At 56.9% G+C, this 21,428-nt stretch overlaps 1 protein-coding gene across 2 annotated transcripts in view; it reads left to right on the forward strand.

The window, feature by feature from the left end:
- Positions 1–21,428, forward strand: part of NUP210 (nucleoporin 210) — an 88,944-nt gene that overhangs the window by 28,451 nt on the left and 39,065 nt on the right. For both annotated transcript variants that reach the window (XM_072941945.1, XM_072941946.1), the window contains exons 7-15: positions 2,551–2,709; positions 3,879–3,947; positions 4,670–4,776; positions 5,501–5,641; positions 6,492–6,629; positions 7,585–7,740; positions 9,202–9,400; positions 12,200–12,345; positions 19,455–19,676. In XM_072941945.1, the coding sequence (XP_072798046.1) occupies positions 2,551–2,709; positions 3,879–3,947; positions 4,670–4,776; positions 5,501–5,641; positions 6,492–6,629; positions 7,585–7,740; positions 9,202–9,400; positions 12,200–12,345; positions 19,455–19,676 (1,337 nt within the window). The remainder of the gene's footprint in view (positions 1–2,550; positions 2,710–3,878; positions 3,948–4,669; positions 4,777–5,500; positions 5,642–6,491; positions 6,630–7,584; positions 7,741–9,201; positions 9,401–12,199; positions 12,346–19,454; positions 19,677–21,428) is intronic.

The raw sequence follows: 21,428 nt of genomic DNA on the forward strand, positions 1-21,428 counted from the left end.
TGCAGGCTGGTGGGGCCCCGGGAGCAGCCTGCCTCTGTTTGTGGGAGACGGTGCCTTAACACCTGCGAAGCCTTCCGCACCCAGCGCCTCTTACAAGGGGTGAGCTCCGCCTGTCTGCCGTTCAGACGCCAGCGCAGAGAGAGGCTCGTGGTGCCGGGAAGGAAAGTGCTTCGTCCTGGGGGCTGGTGTGGCGGGGGGGGAGGGCAGACTCCTGTCCAAAGGCCAACTCCTCCCCCTCCATTGACAATCAAGGGGCAAGAACTTTTACAGGGAAGCTCAGGGGGACACAGGCAGAGGGAGGGTCCTCGCGCAGGGCAGCACAGTCCGCTCCCACAGTCGTCCTGGCAGTCAGCCACGCGGGGCTCTGATCAGCGTCACGGTGATGGTTTTAAGTAGAGAAAACCTTCAGTTCCAGGGTCGGTTTGTTCCCGTTTCTTCGAGGCCAGTTCTGGGAGCTGTGGCAGCTTCTGTCCTGGCTGCAGCCTGGTCAGCGTGCGGTTGACTTCTTCCAGCCGGTGGGGTTTTGGTATCCGCAGACCAGCTCAAAGTCAGGGCTCAGAATACTGTCTGCAGCCCTTGAAGAGGAACTCAAGGTCCTTGCCCTTAATTTTTCTTTTTAGTGGAGGCACTGGGGATTGAACGCAGGACCTCGGCGTGCCAAGCACGCACGCTGCCACTCCCCTCTCTCCTTGACTTTGTTTAATGGCTACACTGTTACTATTTTGTCTTGCTTGACTGTTTCCCTTTGTTTCTGTGTTTTCTTGTTTCTCTGATTAAACCCGCTCTTTGACCGAAGTTCTTTTCCAGATGAGAGGCAGGTGGAGGATGTGCTGGGAGGAGGGCTCCGTCCTGGGAAGGCCCCCCCCAGGACCCTGCTCTGTTTCAGGAGGGTTTACAGAGCCTGGGAGACAAGCCCGTACGCTCATCGTCTCCGGGCTCTGCGAATGTGCTTACATCTACATTGTGAGAGGTCCTTTCAAGGGTCAGTGTATTTATTTCCCAAAAGGGCCATTAAACAAGGGAGGAACCTCGTGCTTCGTAAAGCAGCGCCAAGGAATGCTGCTTTGTCGAGCGGTGGCGTTGTCTTGTTGCTTTTGTCACGACCTGTGTCCTCCATGCGCTGCTGCTGTCTTCTGGTCTCTGGGTGCTTGGTCTGAAGGAATCTCAGCCCCGCCTGCCTGCTTCCCTGCTAGAGGCAAGGAGGTGGGCCGGGGCACTGAAGGCTTCTCAGCGCTGGTGTGGTCGGAGCCCCTGGGGGCCCGTGCAGACACGCGGTGCGGGGCGCCCCCAGAGCTTGGCTCAGCACATCTGGGATGGGGCCGGTTATTTGCAGTTTCCCAAGTGATGCTGATGGCCCAGGGACCACCCTTTGAGCACCCTCTGCCCCAGGGAGAATTCTAGGGGACTTATGGGAACACATAGCAGATACCCCACGACGGGAAATAGACACGTCGCCTCCCTTTCCAAATCCTGGGAGCTCTGAGGGCTGCTCCAGCTGAGACTCCTCCAGGATCCTTGTCCTGGGCGCCTCCCATGGCAGGGACCCAGTGGTGAGCAGAGAAGCTGTCCTGTCCGTGGTCCCTGAATCCTGTCCCTCTCTGGTGACAGAGGGCTGGATCGTGGCTACGCCCACAGGCACAGTAAGTGGGTTATTGGATAGAAAATCCCACGGACTGGGGTGCCGGCGTGTCAGAGCCTCCCTGCTCTCTTGTCTGAGTCCCAGCTCTGCGATGATCTTGCTCTGGCCTTGATTCCAACGGTCCCCCATCTCCAGGACGGGGGCATCGGTAGCTCCTGTCTCGAGGACTGTGGGGGATAAAAGGGTGATGTGCCCATGAATCACGTGGCGCAGTCCTGCCACGGCCCTGTCTTGATTGCTCCGTCAGTAGCCGTTCAGGTTAGAAGTGCTGACAGGCTTGACCGCACAGGACGCAGAAGGTGGATGCAGAGGCAGCGGGTTGCAGAAGTCGTTCTTGCCCAGCGACGTGGTTTCCTGTCCTGGCCCGGGCCGGGCAAGTTCTCCTCCACAGTGCGACAGGGCGGGGAAACAAGAGGGGTGGTCAAGATAGCAACAGGCAATTCTGCAAATTATGGGCCCAGCTCCCAAAACCCCGTGGGACACGAAGGAAAGCTCCTTTTGGGGGGCCCTAGAGGATGCACAGGTCCAGGGAGCCCCATCTGCACCCCTCAGTGCAGAAGCCGAGCTCACTTGCTTCCTTGATGAACAGAAAAAGATGTCATGTTGGTTGCAAGCAGCTGGCAGGTTGAGTCAGAGGCTGTGCTTAATTAAAAAAAAATGCTGCTCACGCATCCACAAAAGAAGGATTGCCTCCAAAAATTCATGGAGAATGCCAGCTCTGTCCACACACATGGAGAATAATATTAACATTTAAAGTGTTGAAAAATAAGCCAAAAAAAACACCAAAAAAACCCAAGCAGCCGCCCTGACAGCAGGGTCAGGGACTGGCTGGGGGGAAGGTGACATCCTGGCGTTTAACATCTCCCACCCTGCTCTCTCCCCGCCCTGATCTTCCCCGCGTCTGGGCGCAGAGCTCTCCATGCCTTCCGACCAGTACGAGCTGCAGCTACAGAGCAGCATCTGGGGCCCCGAGGGAGACCCGGGCCGGCCCGTGGCGGTCTTGGCCCCGGACACGTCGACGGTCACCGCGGTCCAGCTGGGACAGAGCAGCCTGGTCCTTGGCCACAGGAATATCCTTTACTCCGGCCGGCACGCTTGCAGATGCGTGTCCTGCACAGGAGATCTGCTGTTTGGAAGCCAAGTCACTTTTCTCCCGGAGAGCTCGGCTGGGCTAAAAACAGCCCTGTTTTCCCTCAAGGTCTGAAAATCAGAGAGAACAAAAATAGCCCCACGGCTGAGCGGAGCCGCTCACCTCTGCAGGTGGCTCACCGGAGAGGCTCTGAGGTGCGAGCTGGTGGCAGAGCAGAGCCCCACTCCCCACCTCCAGGACCCACTGTGGTCTCATCCCAGGGACCAGGCCAGCCTATGCCCCACTCCCCGCCTCCAGGACCCCCTCTGGTCTCGTCCCAGGGCCCGGCAGAGCCTGTGCCCCACTCCCCGCCTCCAGGACCCCCTCTGGTCTCGTCCCAGGGCCCGGCAGAGCCTGTGCCCCACTCCCCGCCTCCAGGACCCCCTCTGGTCTCGTCCCAGGGCCTGACCAAGCCTGTGCCCCACTCCCCATCTCCAGGACCCCCTCTGGTCTCATCTCAGGGCCCGGCTAAGCCTGAGCCCCACTCCCCGCCTCCAGGACCCCCTCTGGTCTCGTCCCAGGGCCTGGCAGAGCCTGTGCCCCACTCCCCGCCTCCAGGACCCCCTCTGGTCTCGTCCCAGGGCCTGGCCAAGCCTGTGCCCCACTCCCCGCCTCCAGGATTCCCTCTGGTCTCGTCCCAGGGCCCGGCTAAGCCTGAGCCCCACTCCCCGCCTCCAGGACCCCCTCTCGTCTCGTCCCAGGGCCCGGCCGAGCCTTAGCCTCACTCCCCGCCTCCAGAAACCCCTCTGGTCTCGTCCCAGGGCCTGGACGAGCCAGTGCCCCACTCCCCACTTCCCGGACCCCCTCTAATCTCGTCCCAGGGCCTGGCCAAGGCTGTCTCCACACTGGCTGTGGGTTGTGCTGTCCCAGGCTTGTTCGTGTGCCCTGAGTGGTCTTCAGGATCCTTGCAGACGTCGCCCTTTTGGCATGGATGAAGCGCTGGGTGGTCACTGGTTCTGGAAAAGGCCTGTGCTCTGTGTGGCCGCGGGCAGGGGTGTTCGGGGTGTTTGACCCCCTCTTCTGTCCCTGTGATGTCTCAGCGATGATGATGATGATGATAACCAGGCCGTGGGAACCAGCCGGTTTACTTGGCCTTAATTAAGACCCCAGGTATCCGCATGCAGGGCGCTTCCCGGTTACCGAACAGCACCGTCTACGTAGTTGAGCCTGGATACTTGGGTGAGTGTGGGCATTCTGGGGCCTCCTGGATGCTGCTCATTTGTGATGACAGGAGTTTAAAAAGTAAAAGCCACAGGGAGGCCCGGGCCAGTGGCACCCCCACCTCCACCCTTGCGGGGGCTGCTCCCCACCCCTCCCCCCGCCAGCGCACAGAACAAGCAGAGGGTAGACGGAGGTCAGGCAGGTGGAGGGTGGAGGGGACAGCTTGGGTAGCAGTGTTGGGGCAAGAGACACACAGCATTGCACGGGCCAGAGCCAGAGGCCCGGGAGGGCAGGCCCGGCTCACAGGGAGGGAGTGCTTCAAGCGCACACCTGCTGTGCATTCGAGTGCAGACTCTGCAGATTCAGGACAGAGATCTACTATGAATCTGGAGTGTAGGCTCACTGTGGATTCAGAACACAGACCAACTATGGATTCAGAGGGTAGACCTACTGTGGGTTCAGGGTGTAGACTCACTGAGGGTCAGAGCTAGACCCACCGTGGACAGGGTCAAGTTTGAATGGGCCCTGGAGCAGTCGTGGGCACATGCTCAGGGTTGGACCTGGGGGATCTGAGGTCAGCTCGGGTGCTGAGGGCTCAGGGACGATGCGGACATTCCATCTCACCATCAAGAGCTCCTGGCCCCTCCCCAGGGGAGGGCAGGTGCGTGGAGGGCCCCGTCCTCTCCGTCTGCTGCCCCTGCAGCCCCAGCGCTGAGGCTCTGTGCCCTCCTGTTTTGTAGGGTTCACAGTCCACCCTGGTGACCGGTGGGTGCTCGAGACTGGCCGCCTGTATGAAATTGCCGTCGAGGTGCTTGACAGAACCGGCAACAAGGTCTACCTGTCAGATGTGAGTGCCCATCCCACCTGGGCCGGTGGGGTTTGTGAAGTGGGGGGGTCCCGGGGAGCAGCCCCCAAAGCAAGAGGGGCGCCAAGCAGGCAGGCTGTTGGGTGCTTCCTGGAGGCGCTGCTGGTTCCACAAGAGACACTGATGGACATTGGGCATCTTGGGATCCTGCACACCAAGGCCCCACTCCCTACGCAGCTGGAGCAGGGAGGGGCGGCGGGCAGCCAGGTTCACGGAGGTGGGGATGGGGGAGGTGGTGTCCGCCGGCTGGAACACCGGCCACCTTGCTCGTGGGGCCCGGGGTTCTGAGGCGGAGGCAAGGCTCCCCTCTGGCTTCTGCATAGAAGCCCTTGCTCTCCTTCTGTTACTGAAAAAAAATACTTGGTCCATCGCCGTTTGGGAGATAAAATAGCTCTAAGGATTTTGATGTCCATATTTTGTGTTTGGCCGTTTCCTTGTTGGGACCTCAGGGTCTGAGAAAGCTGACTGCAGCTTTGAGCCCCCGAGCCCCAGCCCGGTGGCTCGACAGGAGCGCCAGGTCATGGGGTCACGCAGGGAGGGCGGCCTGGGAGGGGTCAGAGCTCAGGCCCAGGGCGCCGTCCAGTTTGTCGCCTCCCGCCTGGCCCGGCCTGGCTGCTGTTTCGGGGTCGCACTGGCTCCTTCCTGTGCTGTGACGTCCCCCAGTCGGCCAGGAAGCTCCTCTCACACGTCCCGCCTTTCCTTCCAGAACATCCGCATCGAAACTGTGCTTCCTCCGGAGTTCTTTGAGGTGCTGACTTCTTCCCAGAATGGGTCATACCATCATGTCAGGGCAGTCAAGAGGGGCCAGACGGCCATCGAGGCGGCCCTCACCTCTGTGGTGGACCAGGCAAGTTGGCACGTCCCCTCCCCGCCCAATCCTGGGACCTCTGTGGGCAGAAATGTCAACCCAGGCTGGACATGAGCCCTGGGGGTCGGGGACCCAAGCTTGCAATGCCCTCCTGGGTGCCGAGGGGGTCCCTCCTGCTCCAGGCTCACGATGCTGTCTGGGGGCAGGGGCTTCAGCCTGTCCCTGTCCCAGGGCTGGGCCACAGCCCCTTCTTCTCCGCCCTTTGCTGGTGCCTGGAGACGCGAGCCTGTGCCTCTGGGGTTGGGGCTAGAAACCCTTGTTAGGGAATCAGTGTTGGGCCCGTGTGCCCAGCTGTGCACCGACTGGTACCCACGAGCATCCCTTGGGCTGTTTTGGCTACTCGGTCCTTCAAAGGTTTTAAATTTCCCCCACGTTTACAAGGCCAGTCAGTTTCAGTGGGAGCAGATTCTACTGCTGGGAAGCTCGGGGCGGGTGTTCTAATCTGCTGTGCACACACCCCTCCAAGACCGGTCAGAGGCGGAAATGGCCTGTGGGCCAGGCAGTGAGTCCTGCCAAAGTTGCCACTTGCGCTCTGGGGACTTTGGGCAAGTTGCTTTCATACCCATGCCTCAGTCTCCTCATCTGGGGGGTAGGGGTGACCACATGCACACGTCAGGGTTTGTGAGGGTGCAGACGAGCAGTGCTTGCTGGGGTGGCTGGTACAGCACCACGTGACGCCATCTCCATGGAGACCGAGAAGGCTACTGAGTACCTGCATCTTCCTACCCACCCCACCGCGATTTCGAAGTCTACCCTTGGGACCCGATCCCCAGGGAGGAGCGAGGGTCTGCTCAAGTGCCGACCTGATTGTCACGGTATCATGTTGCAGGATGGAGGGGTCCACATGTTACGAGTGCCTGTGTGGAACCAGCAGGAGGTTGAAATTCACATTCCCATCACCCTCTATCCCAGCATCTTGACGTTCCCGTGGCAACCAAAGACGGGCGCCTATCAGTACACAATCAAGGTAGCCGGGGGACCCCCATCTGGGCTCATTCCTTCGGTGTTTCTGTGGGGCTGGGGCTTTTCATTCATTCTGTCTCTGTTCGTATTACCTTCCGTGGTGGGGAGAGAATTCAGAATCAGAGTTTTTATGCTCTCTGTATTTTCCGAGGTGTCTATCTCAGCGCTGTGTCTTGGTAATTAGGGACACACCCTGAGGAGTAAAAGCACAATAAAGAAAGGCTGGAACACGGATCAGACTCCGCACGCTTTTGTTTTTGTAAAAAAGTACTGTTTTCCGAAAGCAGTGTAAAAACTTTAGAGAAAAATTTGAAGTTCGAGGGACGATGTTCCGAGCTTTGTCATTTGTCAGGTGTTCTTGGTCTTTGATGGTCACATGCCCACCTGGTGTCAGTCGGCAGGGCTGGTGCCTGTCTGGGCTGGAGCCCGTGTGACCCGCCTGGTCCCGTCAGTCCCTGCTGACTGTCCGGGCGGCCCGACAGGTGTCTGGTGTGTGCCGTGAGACCCGCTGCCCCTTCACTCAGGGATGTCGCCTTCCCGGCCTCCGCAGGGTCATGGGGTGGTGGCCCCAGATCTGGGAGGCCACCAGGCTGTCCTTTGCTTCATGGCAGACACTCGGAGTGGGCAGGGGTCTGTGCCAGGAGTGGGCAGGGCAGCCCCATCCTGCGCCTGGCTCTGCGGCAGGGTTCATCCAGCTCCAGCCTGATCTTGGCAGGTGCTCCTGGGTTCTGGGGCCCCTGTCACAGGCACGTGTGTATGCGTACGTCAGCCACAAGGTCCCCAGAAGGTGAGGACCAGAAAGAGACATTGGAGACAGCGGGGGATTGAGGGAGCTGCCTGCCGGACGCTGGCTGATGCCACATTTCCCCACATGGTGGCAGAATGCTGACCGCATGTGGTAGAGAGAGGGTGGGTGACAGACCAGGCAGGGAGCTGACCCCGTGATGATTCCCCCCCAGGCCCACGGCGGGAGCGGGAACTTCAGCTGGTCTTCCTCGAGCCACGTGGTTGCCACGGTCACAGTCAAGGGTGTGATGACCACAGGCAGTGACACTGGCCTCAGTGTGATCCAAGCACATGACGTGCAGAACCCACTACACTTCGGGGAGATGAAGGTGAGGCCTGGGGCCCGGGCAGCCATGGGGAGGCTCGGGGTAGCGGTCAGCAGCCGCCTGTCCTAGCCAGCCTCAGGCTTAATTCAGAAACATCCTGTCATCCTCGGCCTTGGACTTGAGGTCAGTGGTGGGCGAGGGGTCGGGCGTCAGGCCCAGCCCTGTCCTAGCTCATGGCCAGATCAGGGAGGTGGCCATGACATTCCACACCAGGCAGGAGGTGGGACCAGCGGGGCCGGGGTCCACAGAGCTGGGGTTTCCGGGAGACAGAGAATGCAGAAACACGAGGTAATCAAGGAGCCCTTCCGGAAGATTCCTCCGACCCGAGCTGAGCATCGCCAGGTCAGACGGGCCGCTGAGTGATGGGCTGTACCTTCACACCCAGACTCCAGGAGACCGGCCCGGGTCCTTCCTCCTGGCTCCTTCCTGCTCGGGGGCTGCACCTGTCACTCGGCCCCGAGTGTTGCAGGATTTGGCAAAGGCCGAAGGTGGAATGGTCACCTGAGGTCAGCCTCTGGCAGCCCCACCTGGTGGCCTCCTGACCTGGCTCTTTCCTGACAACCTGAGCCTGATCTCAAACCCTTTTTTACTTCATTTAGGGCAGAAATTGAAGCTCCAGACATAGTGTGTCCAGTCCCAGCCTTCCCCCACACTATCTGGGGCGTAGATGGACGGGCCACTATAGTCTTTGTTTCAGTCCACACACGCCCACCTAAAAATCTGTCTCATTCCCACGGAGGGAAGGCTGTAACAGACGCCTGAGCTGCAGTGTAATTGTCAAATATTCGGATAAACTGTGACCCGCTTGCCCCCTCTCCTCCCAAGCTTCCTCATCTCAGTAAATGTGCCCCTTTCACCAGTTGCTCGGCCCAAAGCCCAAGAGGCAGTGTGTGTGATGGTCAGAGCCTGGCTTCCGGAGCCTACCTGCCTGGTCCAGTCTCCGCCGTGCTCCAGCCATGCAAGTTCCTAACCTCCCGTGCCAGGGTCCCTTTAGGTAAAGAGGTTGGTGACAGAACCTTCTTAACAAGGAGGCCAAGAGGATTGGATGAGTTAGCAGTGTTCCTAGAGCAGAACTTGGAGTGTGGGAAGTTTCGTTTTGTTTAAATGTTCGCTGTTGTGCACCTCATACACCTTTGTGTCCAATGTGCTGAGCTGTATGTACATGCCTCAGGACTTTTGCACGGACCGTCTCTTCTTCCCAGAATGCTTTCTCCCCAGACTTTTGTCTGGCTGCCTCTGATGTGGCTCCCAGGTCTGAGCTTCTACATCACCTTCTCAGAGAGGTCTTCCCCAATGGCTCTGTCCCTGAACGTCACCCGGGACCCCGGCACACACTGTCACATCCTCCAAGCTAGGGCTTCTCTCAGACACTCCTTGGTGCCCAGCACACAGCACCTCTCAGGAAATCCAAACAGCAGGCTCCTCCTGTCCTGCGGAGCCTGACATCTGCGCCCCATCCTGCAGGTGTACGTGATTGAGCCCAGCAGCATGGAGTTCGCACCGTGCCCAGTGGAGGCCCGGGTGGGCCAGACCCTGGAGCTGCCACTGCGGATCAACGGCCTCATGCCGGGTGGGGCCGACGAGGTGGTCACCCTGAGCGACTGCTCCCACTTCGACTTGACGGTTGAGGTGGAAAACCAGGGCGTGTTCCAGCCGCTCCCAGGTAAAGCCGGCAGTGGAGGGGTGGAGGGGGCGTCGGGGCTGGGTTCTTAGCGTGTGCCCCTCAGATTCCTCCATAGAGGGCTTGGAGCAGCAGCAGGGTCATAACGTGAGAAATGTCACTTGTCCCCTTGTCCACCATCAGCAGTGGTCTGGCCTGAACCTTACTGCCCTGTGACCCCGCCGTGTCACGGGGCTTTCTGAGCCTCAGAAAGCTTCCATGTCTCTAGAATGGGTGTCATCCTAAATAGGGTCACGTGTCATGGTGCCCACTGCAGTGCTCCGAATGCAGTGGGTGCTCTGCGTGTAGTGTCAGTAGGGCTTTGACGAGTGACAGGATGGCAACCCCTGTGACTGTGAGGTCCTCCCACCCAGAGCGCAAAGCCAGGCATATTGGTCTTTTCTCTTCTGCACCCCTGCACGTGGCTGGGGGGTGTCAGTAGTGACGGTGTCGGTGGCACTTGGTTTATGCACTTGGTGTGTGATCTCACTGGACATCACACCCACTGTGGGAGGGGCTGTGACTGGGCCACGTGTCAGACGAGGAGACTGAGGCTGCTGCTGCCCAGGATCCCAGGGGGCACGGGGTGGGCTGGAGTACAGAGCTGGCTGTGTGACCCTGACCCGGAGCCTTCCGTCGCCCCAGGCTTTCAGTGATTACAGTGTGTCGATGTCGGAGCATCAGTTGTAACAAGTGCCACTGGGGGAGGGCATGTTGATAATGGAAGAGGCTACAAACTATGTGGGCAGGGAGTGAGTACAAAGGAAATCTCTGTGCCTTCCTCTTAATTTTGCTGTGAACCTAAAACTGCTCTAAAAAAATAAAATCTTATACCTGCTCCCCAGTGTTTATAGCAGCACTATTTACAATAGCCAAGATATAGAAACAAGCTAAATATCCATCAACAGATGACTGGATAAAGAAGATGTGGTATATTTATACAACAGAATACTACTCAGCCATTAAAAATGATAAAATAATGCCATTTGCAGCAACATGGATGGACCTGAAGATGGTCAGTCTAAGTGAAGTAAGCCAGAAAAAGAAAGAAAAATACTATCTATCACTCATATATGGAATCTTAAAAAAAAATAAGGGAAATGAACTTATATATAAATAGAAACAGACCCACAGACATAGAATATAGACTTGTGGTTGCCAGAAGGGAAGGGGTGGGAAGGGATAAGCTGGGAGTTCGAGATTTGCAGATACTGACTGGTATTTATAAAATAGGTAAACAAGTTTATACTGTGTAGCACAGGGAAATATATTCAATATCTTACAGTAGCTCACAGTGAAAAAGAACGTGAAAAAGAATGTATGTATGTTCATGTATGACTGAAGCACTGTGCTGTGCACCAGAAATTGGCACAGCATTGTAAACTGACTGTACCTCAATAAAAAAAAAATTTTTAAATGAAGTCTTAAAAATAAAAGGCATTCTATGGAATGGAGAAAATGTTTGCATATCGTATGTCTGATAAGGGGTTAACATCCAGACTACATCAAGAACTCCTGCAAGTGGACGGCAATAAAACAACTAACCGAGTGAACAAATGGACGAAAGACTTGAACAGACGTGGCTCCAAGGATGATGTACAAGTGGCCAACCAGTCTATGAGAAGCTGCTCAGCGTCTCCACTCACTATGTAACTTTAAGTCAAGACCCCAGGGCGCCAGCACCCTGACGCCCGTTAGGACGGCTCCTCTCCAAAAGAGAAGAGCAGTGTTGGAGAGGACGTGGAGATGCCAGAACCCTGGTGCGCCGACCGTGGGAATGTAAACGGTGCGGCCGCTGCGGAAGACAGAATGGAGGTCTGTCAGAAAATTAAACGGGCTTTACCGTGTGGTCCAGCGATTTCTGGGCACATACCACAGATGATGAGGCAGGATCTTGATGAAATGTTTGCACATCCATGTTCATAGCAGCATCAATTCATAGAGAATTGAGATGGTGGAAAGAGCGGGGCATGGGGAGTTGTGTTGAGTGAGTTCAGAGTTTCAATTTTGCAAGATGAAGAATGTTCTGGAGACAGACAGTGGGGATGCTTGCACAAGTGTGGAGGGACTTAATGACACTGAACTGGAAAGATTGTCACTGTGGTCAAATGTTACGTTGGTGTGTATTTTATCAGATTAAAAAAAAAATTAATAAGGGATGGAAAATACCCAGTATCGGCAGGGATGTTCCGCAGCCACTGGTAGCAGCGTGTTGGAAGAGATCGGTGGTAGTGGCGGACGCTAAGCGTGCACACGTCCCTGTCCACACTCCCCTCCTTGGGGCGCACCCGACCCGAGTGCTGACACACGTCCCCAGAGAAGGGTGCACACATCACGGCGGACGTCACACAAGTGTGGATGGAAGGTCTGCCACGTGCCAAACACACGGCGGGGTCTCAGCAGAAGGGGGCAGATACGAAGGGTTCTCGCTCAGCAACTCCCTTTGTGTGGATACACGGCCAGCAAAGTCAGGCTGTGCCGTCAGAAGCCAGCGCACGGTGCTTTTCTCCTGGGAGTGGCTCGTGCCTGGAAGGGGCCGTGGGAGATTGCAAGGGTGTGAGTCGTACTGTGTCTCGCTCCCATTCCTGGATACAAAGTGTGTTTTCTGGGGGAGGGGGCAGGAACATTGTGAATTGTGTGCTTATGATGTACGCTTTTTCGTGCAGGAATTATACTTAGAACTTGTAAGTTTGAACACACTAGGTTTCGTTCCAAGCCCAGAATGAAAGAGGGGCTGTCTGCCTGTCCCATCTTTCCCTGCCGAAGCAAGTTCCCGGTGACCACATGGTTCTTCTTTTGCAGGGCGGCTGCGGCCGGGGTCTGAGCACTGCAGCGGAGTCAAGGTGAGGGCGGAGGCCCAGGGCTACACCGCCGTCCTTGTGAGCTACAAGCACGACCACATCCATCTGAGCGCCCGCATCACCGTGGCTGCCTACCTGCCCCTCAAGGTGAGCCCCGGGCCCCTGCCTGCCCCTCCGCCCCTGATGTGAGTTATTCACGTGCTCTGGTGAATTGGTGTTAAAACATCGGTTGTTCAGAATAGCTTTGGACCAGCTTCTCCCATGAGTTTCAAGCTGAAATTGGGGAGTGAGAGGAGCAGAGCCTCCCCAGTGGCTGACGGTGAGCGCTGACATCCACGTGGATGAAATGATGTCCACAGGGATCAGGACAGAGCCAGGTTCCTGGTCCACGCTGCAGTCACCCTGCAGGGTCTCCACAGAACCCTGGGGTGGGGGCGGCAGCCCTGACATGTGGTGCAGATTCTGGGGCCTCAGGGCTCTGGGTCGGTTCTGGATCTGCCGCTCACCTGACGTCAGGTCACCACCAGCATCCGGGTGCCCCACGTGCATGGTGTGGAAAGCACTTAGTGTGTCCCCTCAGAGCACACTGCCTTTGCTTTGACACCGATTCCCGAGTTTGACTCCAACTCTGCGACTTTGGCTGATTTGATTTCTCTGGGCCTCAGTTTCCCTACCTGTAAAATGGAGCTAACGCAGCACATACCTCATGGATTTGTGGTGAGGATTAGCTCAGCTCAACCAAATGGGCTTAGAATGTGCCTGGGAGGCAGTGGGTTAGTTGTTAATGTGAGCACCTTCCTCCAAGGCGGTGCCACACAGCCTCCCACAGGAGGCCCAGAGAGTGGGGGCTTGCCCCTCCTGCAGGGGCAGGCCTCTCAGGCTGGGCCAGTCCCTGAGCCCAGCACCAGTCTCAAGGACAGCCGTCGTCCCCTTGGTTTGGGATACGTTTTCTCCTTCCCACCCATTAACAGCAAGCTCAGTGACGTTAGAATCTTTCATCTCTGAACCCCTAGCCCTGGCGTAGTGCCTGCTGCAGAGCAGACAGCAAGCCAGTAAAGGTGGCTTCCTGACTAGAAAAATTATAGTTAAAGAGAGGAGATGTCTCTTCTTTTATCTTTTCTCTGCTTTGGTATCAATTAAGATCAGGTGTATTTGCAAGTAACAAAACCCTCAGTAACGGTGGCTTAATCAATAGAGAGTTTATTTCTCGTTCACACAGGGCTAGTGCGGCAGCTCCACAGTCATCAGGGACCCAGGTTTCCATCTTTCTATGGAAGTTTATGGATTTTATCCCCAGGGTTGCCTTAGAGTGGCTGCTGGGGCTCCAGCCATTACACCTGCATTCCACATAGCCAGAAGGGGAAAGAGCTCATCTCTCAGCTGAATTAGTTGCCTATGATAGCCTTGTCAAAAGTTTAAAAGAGCAGTTTTCACCTGTACCTCATTGGCCAGAACTTAATCCATTGGCCACAGCTAGCTATAAGGCAGACTGGAAAATAATTTTAGCTGGGCAGTTTACCACCCTAATAAAATGGAAGTTGTTTCTCTGAGGGAGAGGGGAGTGTGGAGACTAGGAAGGCAGCTAACAGTTATTGCTGCTGCCTGTGCTTGCTGGTCCATCCATCAGGTCACTCTGCAGACAGTCCCTGGCTCTTTGCTGGGATGAGGCTTGGGCTGGGCAGACAGATCTAGGGGAAACCCCACCCCCTGTGCATGGGAGGCTGCAGTCCATGAGGAAGGCAGATGCTCAGACAAATATGTTGAGCAGAGCAGAGGTGACAAAGGCTCCTGCGGGCACAGGTCACCGGTGAACGCTGAAGTAGGAGGGTGTGGAGGCAGCAGCTTGGTGGTGGGGAAGCTAGAAGTGTGTGTGTACCTGGGGTGAGAAGTGCGGCTTCGGGAACTCCTTGGGTCAGATTGAAATTCCGGGTTAGGAGCTGAAAAGTCTCGTGCCTGTGGGCAGCTGGTGAGGTCAAGAAGGACAGCCACTAGCATGAGACCCCTGTCACTGGCCCAGAAGGTGAATGGGGGTGTCTTGGAAGCGCATTGTAAGGACGCCCCCCCATTGGCAGAAGAAAGATCCTCCCCAGATCTTCCGGGTACCCCTTGGCCCGCCCCGACTTACGTGTAACCCCTTCAGTGTACTTGGACCAGAGGCAGCGGGGGCTGTCTGGCCGCTCAGCTCACTCCCTGTGCACTGAACACCCAGTCGCTCTGCAGCCTGGCCTCCTGCGGCAATCTGGACACATCCTCTCACCCGCAGGCTATTCTTTGGGAGTCCTATGTGCCTGGTCTGGGGTCCCCACGTGGCCCCTTCATTCCCTTGATGTCAGCGTGGGCTGTGCACCTGGAGCCTCCGGGTCAGCCAGGTATGGGGGGCCGTCACCTCCGACCGCCACCCCCGTCCCTGTCTCTTGATCCTGGGCCGAGGCACACGGATTGCATCTCCGAGATCGCAGACTGCCCACGCCAAGGGCCTGCAGGTGACCAGCCCCACCCTCCTGTGTTGCAAACCAGGAAACAGAGGCCCCGAGAGGAGACGAGAGGAGAAGTCTCGTCTGCGGTGCAGGAACCCTCCTCTGCGCTGGGCTTGTTCCAGGACCTGCGCTTTGACAGCCCTGAGCAGCCCGGACAATTCATGGGTGCCCTTCACTAGTGCTGATTACCAACCTCCCGCCCTGGCACGGGGCTCATGACACTTTCACGCTGAATGGGGAGAGAATTATGCAGGCAGGTGATCAGCGAGAGCTTTCCAGCTGTAGTCACAGCGCACGCCGTGCTTTCCCACCACCTCTCCCGCTGGGCTGGTCGCGAAAAAGTCCCCCGGTTGAGTTAATGGCCACCCGCCTTGTCCATGGCAGAGTGTTTCTGGTTGTGACGATAAGACATGAATTGGAGTTGGAACAGCCCCGGGCCCACCAGCTGGGCAAACTGCGACGATTGCTTCCGCCTGCCGGGACTCATGCCTTCCAGCTGTAAAATGGGGCTGACAGGTGGCAGTAGTGACAGCTGATGGTCGTGAGGGTCATTTACCGAGCACAGGCTAGACGTGCGTGCAGGGCTGTCATTCACGCCCCCTTGCATCTGTACAGTGACGTTGTGGGGCAGGGGCTCTCACTGTACCCATTTTACAGGATGGGGAGACTGAGCCTGGTCAAGGTGAACCTGCTTAGTGTCCCGCAGCTGACAGCCAGCTTCATTCCAGCTGTGGGACAGAGAAGCAGCCACACTGTCGCACGCAGGAAGCCATGGTGGGTAGCGAGGAGAGTGGTCCAGCTCAGCACGGAGGTGACAGGTGATGGGAGGGCCTGCCTTGGGCAGAGGCTCCGAGAAGGCCTCCCTGAGGAGGTGACATTTGCACCGAGGCCCGAGCAAAGTGCAGGAGCAGGCCTCGGCTGTCTTGAGGAGGGAAGGGAGGTCCAGGGAGGAAGGGTCGAAGGCCCTGTCATGTGCGGGAATAGGGCCCTTTTGATGGTTTCTTTGGTGGGCATGTGGGCAGATAGAGTCATGAGGGGGCTCCTTGGAATTGTGTGTGTACATCTGTGCACACATGTGTTCAGGGAGGGATGACCGGGGAATTGATAACTGACAGCAAATTCAGAAAAGTGTTCATATTGTGGGAAAAAAGTCAAAAGGACGGAATTCATTGACAGGTGGTGTCGTTCCTTTGCTAGGGGTGAGTGTAAGCACCCAGCCCAGAGCACCTGAGCCCCACGGGCCACCCTGCCCCACCCACCTCCATGCTCGAGGGCACGTGCACCTTAAAGCTGTCACTTGGTGCGATTCCCCCTCCGTGTCGAGGTGGCAGCTGGCCGGGCGCTGCCCCAGGTGCAGGACCGAGCTGAGCGGGTATCAGTTCGCACCCGCAAGGGCTTCAGGCTCCTGGCAGCTGGGGGACTAGGATGCTGCCCCCGGGGGTGAGGGCACGGTCGGGGCTCTGACGAGCAGTTCAGCGGGGGTGAGCACAGCAGCCTTGGCAGTCACACACGTTGGACCAGACCAGGAGGAGCAGAGGAGGCTGGCGCCAGCTGGGCCACGATGCTTTGCCTCAGCCCAGGCTCGCAACATCCCCAGGCACCCTGGTCTTGGCTGCAGAGGGGTCTGGGACGGGACGTCTCGCCCTGAGCAGCGTGGGCACTCAGAGCTTCCAGGGGTCCAGGGGGAGCTGGGCCTGGAGGTGAGTGTCGCGTAGTCCGTGTCCTGGGCGGTAAGCTGTCCAGGACTCGCTGGATGTCTGTCCCTAGTAGCCTCCACGAGCCCAGGGCGCCGGCTGTTCTGAATTGGAAGCTGCCCTGGTCTGGTGCGGGCGCAGCACCTGCGTGTCCTGTCTGTGCCCCTGCAGACACCGCTCATCCACCGGCCTCCCTTCGTTGCTGAGCACTGACTCAGCCCAGGTCCCCAGGTGCCCACCCCCGCAGCAGTCACCAGCTGGCAGAGCTGGTACCTGGATTAACAAGTATTTGCAATCCTGGCCTAAAAGACGCTGGGAATCATGAGAGGTTAAGGAAAGAATTACCCCAAGGAGGGACAGGTGCAGGGTTGGTCTCCCAGCATTGAGGTCACCGACCTGTCACAGAATCACTTGTCTCCTTTCCTTCTCAGTTTTAGAGTTTGCTTTTTTTTTTTAGCTTTATTTTATCTAAGTTGTTTATGTGGTTCCAAAATTAAACCTGTGTTTGAGGTACACCCTGGAGTCTCGCTTCCATCCCTGCCCCGCCTCTGGTCAATGACTTTTTTGATTAGTTTCCGCATTCTCCTTTCAGTGTTTCTTTTTGCAAAACTGGCAAGAATGATTGTATGTCCTTACGCCCTGCCCATTCCTCTCTTACGCAGAAGGCAGTGTCTCCTGTTGCGCACGTTGCTTCTTTGCTTGGAAAGTAAGGAAAATAAACTGGGAATCTCTTCTTACCCCCCGGGAAGATCTTTGCTGGCCGTTCGGCTTGACGGAAGGACTGCAGTTTACCTAACCAGCCCCCTGCTGAGGGGCCTGTGGGCTGTTTCCAAGCTTTGGTTCTTAAAAATAACACTGCAGTTCGCAGCTTTCTGCCTCTCTTTTGTGTGTTTGTGGAGGCGTGTCTTCAGCATCGTTTCCTAGAAGGAGTCTGGTTTGGACAAGGGCAGGGATGGTATGGCTGTCATTTTAATAGCTGTTGCCAGACTCCCCCTTGGGGCTGCACCATTCTTCCGTCTTCCTGGCAGGGTGTGAGAGCACGTTTGACAGGAACACTGCGCGGTGTATTTGAAAGCTGCTAAGAGAGTAGATCTTAAACAGTCTCATCCCAAGAAAAAAAAAAGTGTGACATTGTGTGGTGACGGGTGTGAACTAGACTGACCGTGGCGATCATCTCACCGTATGTACAAATACCAAATCGTTACGTGGTGCTAGTGAAACCGATACAAGGCTGCATGTCTCTCATGTCCCAGAAAGTAAGTTACCCAGTTAATTTTATAAAGGAGGCCGTGTTTCTTTACAGACCCACCAGCAGTGTGTGCGCTCAGACTTTTGGATTTTCCCAATCAGATGGCTGAGAAGTAGTGCCACAATGTAGCTGTAATTCCCTCTTTTAAAAGTATTTTAATTTTTTCCGTACGGATTTTTCATTTCTCATCACACTGTGGGTACAGGAGGAACAGACACACCGTTCCTTTCATGAGCCCACAGGCCAGTCAGGGCGACAGACGCCCAAACAAATCATTTCTTAACACCAAGGAAAGCAGAGACCAGAGAAGGACCCCCCCACCCTGGCCAGCCGGGCATCACCAGGTGAGGGAGGACGTGGGGGCTTCTTGGATGAAGGAGTGGGCCGGGGGACGAGGGCCTGGGGACAGAGTAGTCTGACAAAAGGATGAGGGGGAGAGGAGGCTAGGCCGGGTGGGGGGAGCCCAACCAGGGGCAGGTAACCAAGGGCGGCAGGCGCCCGATGTTGTTCTGTTCAGCGGGGTCGTGCTCAGAGCTGTTCAGGAGGGGACTCTGGCTCTCGGAGCCTAGAGCAGAGGGACTCACAGGGAGGCAGGTGACGAGTAAGGACTTGGTGGTGACCTCGCTGGGACCCTTGGGAGTGGGAGATGAGCCAGGCCCGGGCAAGGGGTCCGGGGAGCAGGGCAGGACCCCGCGGAGGGACGCCGTTCTTGGAGCTCCCGCTGTGTCTGTGTCTCCTCGCGTGGAGCAAACCGCGTCTTCCCGGAAGAGCTCTCCTTCCCGCCGCTGCTGGGCGGGGCTGCCAGCCTCTCCGCTGTCCATGCGGGGCGAGGGTGAGGCCCCGACAGACCCACTCATAATATCCACTCTTTGATTCACCTGCTGTGTGCCAGGCGCTGTTCTGGGTGCTGGAAGCAGAGCGGGCAGGAAGGTTGTCCCTGGAAGGACGGGGGAGGACAGCGTAAGGGAAACGAGCCACTAGGTCCTCCAGCACGAGCACAGCCCTCGGCCTCCCTTGTCTGGCGTGTTTCTTTTTAGGATGATGGTTTTATGCTTTTCGCAACAACATGGTTGTGGTCAAACTGTACGGTCAGCTTTGTCCCCAGCTCTTTGGAAGCGCTGCCTCGGGGCCCCGCAGAAGGTCCGACGAGTGGACGTAGGCGTGTGCTCAGCCAGCCCCGTGCCGTGGCCCTTGTTCCGCTGGTGCCCTGCTGTGATGAACCACGTGCTGAACGTCTCTCTGTGTGTGGACTTCCTCCTCTCCTTCCTGCCCTGTCAGGTTGGAGTCCAGGCGGGCAGTTCCCGGGTTCAAGAGCTGTGGGTATTTTCAGGGCTTTTACCAGATTGTTTTACAGAACGGGCAGGTCAGTTAACCCCCCGCCCTCCCCGGCGGTACATCGGAGCCAGGACAGATTCCTCCCGAGCACTCGGATACCTTTTTTTTGTTGTTGAAGTACCGTCAGTCACAGTGTGTCAGTCTGGTGCGCAGCACAGTGTCCCAGTCATGCAGATACGATACACACATATATTCATTCCCATATTCTTTTTCATTAAAGGTTATAAGATATTGAACATAGTTCCCCGTGCTAGACAGAAGGAACTTTTTTTAATCTATTTTTATATTGTAGTGGCTAACATTTGTAAATCTCAAACTCCCAACTGTATCCCTTCCCACCGTAAGATTGTTTTCTATGTCTGTGAGTCTGTTTCTATTTGGTAGATGAGTTCACAGTGTCCTTTTCTTTCTGTTTTCGCCTTTGGATCTTGACGATGGCCCTGGGGGAGCCTCCCATCCCTCTCCTCCCAGAGAGACACTGACTTCTTTGTGATCCCGCAGGCCGTGGACCCCTCCTCTGTCGCCTTGGTGACTCTCGGCTCCTCAAAGGAGATGCTCTTCGAAGGAGGCCCCAGACCGTGGGTCCTGGAGCCTTCTAAATTCTTCCGGAACGTCACCTCCGAGGACATGGACAGCATCAGTCTGGCTCTCTTTGGGCCCCCAGCCTCCCGGAATTACCAGCAACACTGGATCCTGGTGACCTGCCAGGTCTTGGGCGAGCAGGTACGAGGGCGGCCACCCCCAGACCCACCTTGCCCAGAGGAAGAGCTGGAGGTCACGTTCCCTGAGGTCCCTGCTGTGTTCTGCAGCATCGTTCTATCTAATCCTTGCCCTGAGAGGCAGCTGCAGCCGCTGTACCCATTGCACAGACAGGCAAACTGAGGATCAGGGCAACAGGATGACTGAGTGAATACCAGGTGGGATGAGTGTGGTGCAGATGTCAGGACCTCAGTAGAGCTGACCGGTCCTGGCTCCCTTTCCACTCCTGGGGTGACCTCCCCTCTTTCCAGGTGTCTGTACTTTGCACTGTGAAGTCAGGGCAGGGAGGGTGGGGATCAGGGTCAGAGAGTCAGATGCCTCCAGGGCCAGGTGGTCTTGTGAGTGAGTGAGACTCCAGACCCAGGTTGGGCAGATCTTTCTGGTGTTTCAGGATAAACTGAGAATCCCAGTTTTTCTTTGGAAATACTTTCTTAAATTAAAGTATAGTTGATTTACAGTAGTATATTAATTGCAGGTGTATGAAATATCTTGATTTTTTTTTTTAATGCTGAAAACCAAAAAAGGCTAGGAGCCTTGGTGGACCAAACACAGGGCCTCTGTGACCTGGAGCCCGCGGGGCTGGATGGGCTGCACAGGGCGGCAGCTCGCCCCGGTCCCCTGTGCCCGCTGTCCCCGGCTCAGCGCTGCGTGCTCGTCAGGCTGTGGTAGGGGGGTAACCCTCTGTTCTGAGGGTGCCAGGAGGCAAGAAGCAGGGGGGAGGCCAGCCTGAATCAAGAAAGACAGGAGAGAGCCTGTCTCTTGGAGGGTGAAGGACGCCGTTGTGTGTTTAACGGTTGAAAGCACGGCAGTCGATGGTGAAACACACGCCCGCCCCCCAGGCGCCCTTATGAAGCCGGCCTCGCGGAGATCGGCTTGCCGTGAGCAGAGGAGGGGCCCATTGCACACTGGCTTCGCTTGGAAAAAAAGTGATTAGAGAGTAAGAAAAGTAAATTACATAACAATAAATATACCACAGTAAGAGTAAACTCAGTCAAAACTGAGGTTAGAGAAGTTCCTCAGTGCTGACTTGGCTCAGCCACCTGTGTCCCCCTACCATGGGAGCTGGGTGCCCAGCAGGGTCGCCCAGGGCCCCCCGCCCGGATGCGCTGTGTGCCTTGTGGGACATCGGGGTTCAGCGAGGAAACTGCCTGCCGTCCTGCCTCGTGGTCGGTGGGGGGGCTTCTGGCCTGGACGGTTCCAGCCGTCACCGAGGGGCCGGGGCTCCCTGCAGACAGGCCTTGAGCCAGGCTGCTCCAGAAACGAGGGCTGGACTTGACTGCTGAGGTCCCGGCTCTGGAAGCAGATGTGAACCTCCCTGTCTTTCCTCGCCCCTTGAGCATCCATCTCTGCGTCTTTCTCTAAGAGCCAGAGTGAGGGCGGGGCCTCCAGCTCGTCCTTGCTGCCCCGCCGCCCGTAGGCCTTCGCTGGTCCTTCGCCGGGGGCCTCAGTCCTTCAGACACACCCTCCCCGACCTGCTCCTCATTGTGATGCGTGTCTTCAAGTCTGTGTGGACTCCTCATTCCAAGCCCACAGACTTGTCAGCCTGCTAGTGCAGCCCTGGGGTTTCCATCGGGTCCTAGGAAGCCGCATGGCACCCCCAGACCCCCTCTTCTCTGGGTCCAGGAGCAGGCAGCAGTTCTGGCGGGCAATTGCAGAGGGTGCCGGGACCCTGTCGGAAGGTCTCTTGCATGTGTCCCTGGATCCTTGTACCCCCTT

Source organism: Vicugna pacos, chromosome 17 (assembly GCF_048564905.1).
Source record: "Vicugna pacos chromosome 17, VicPac4, whole genome shotgun sequence".
Taxonomy (NCBI): domain Eukaryota; kingdom Metazoa; phylum Chordata; class Mammalia; order Artiodactyla; family Camelidae; genus Vicugna; species Vicugna pacos.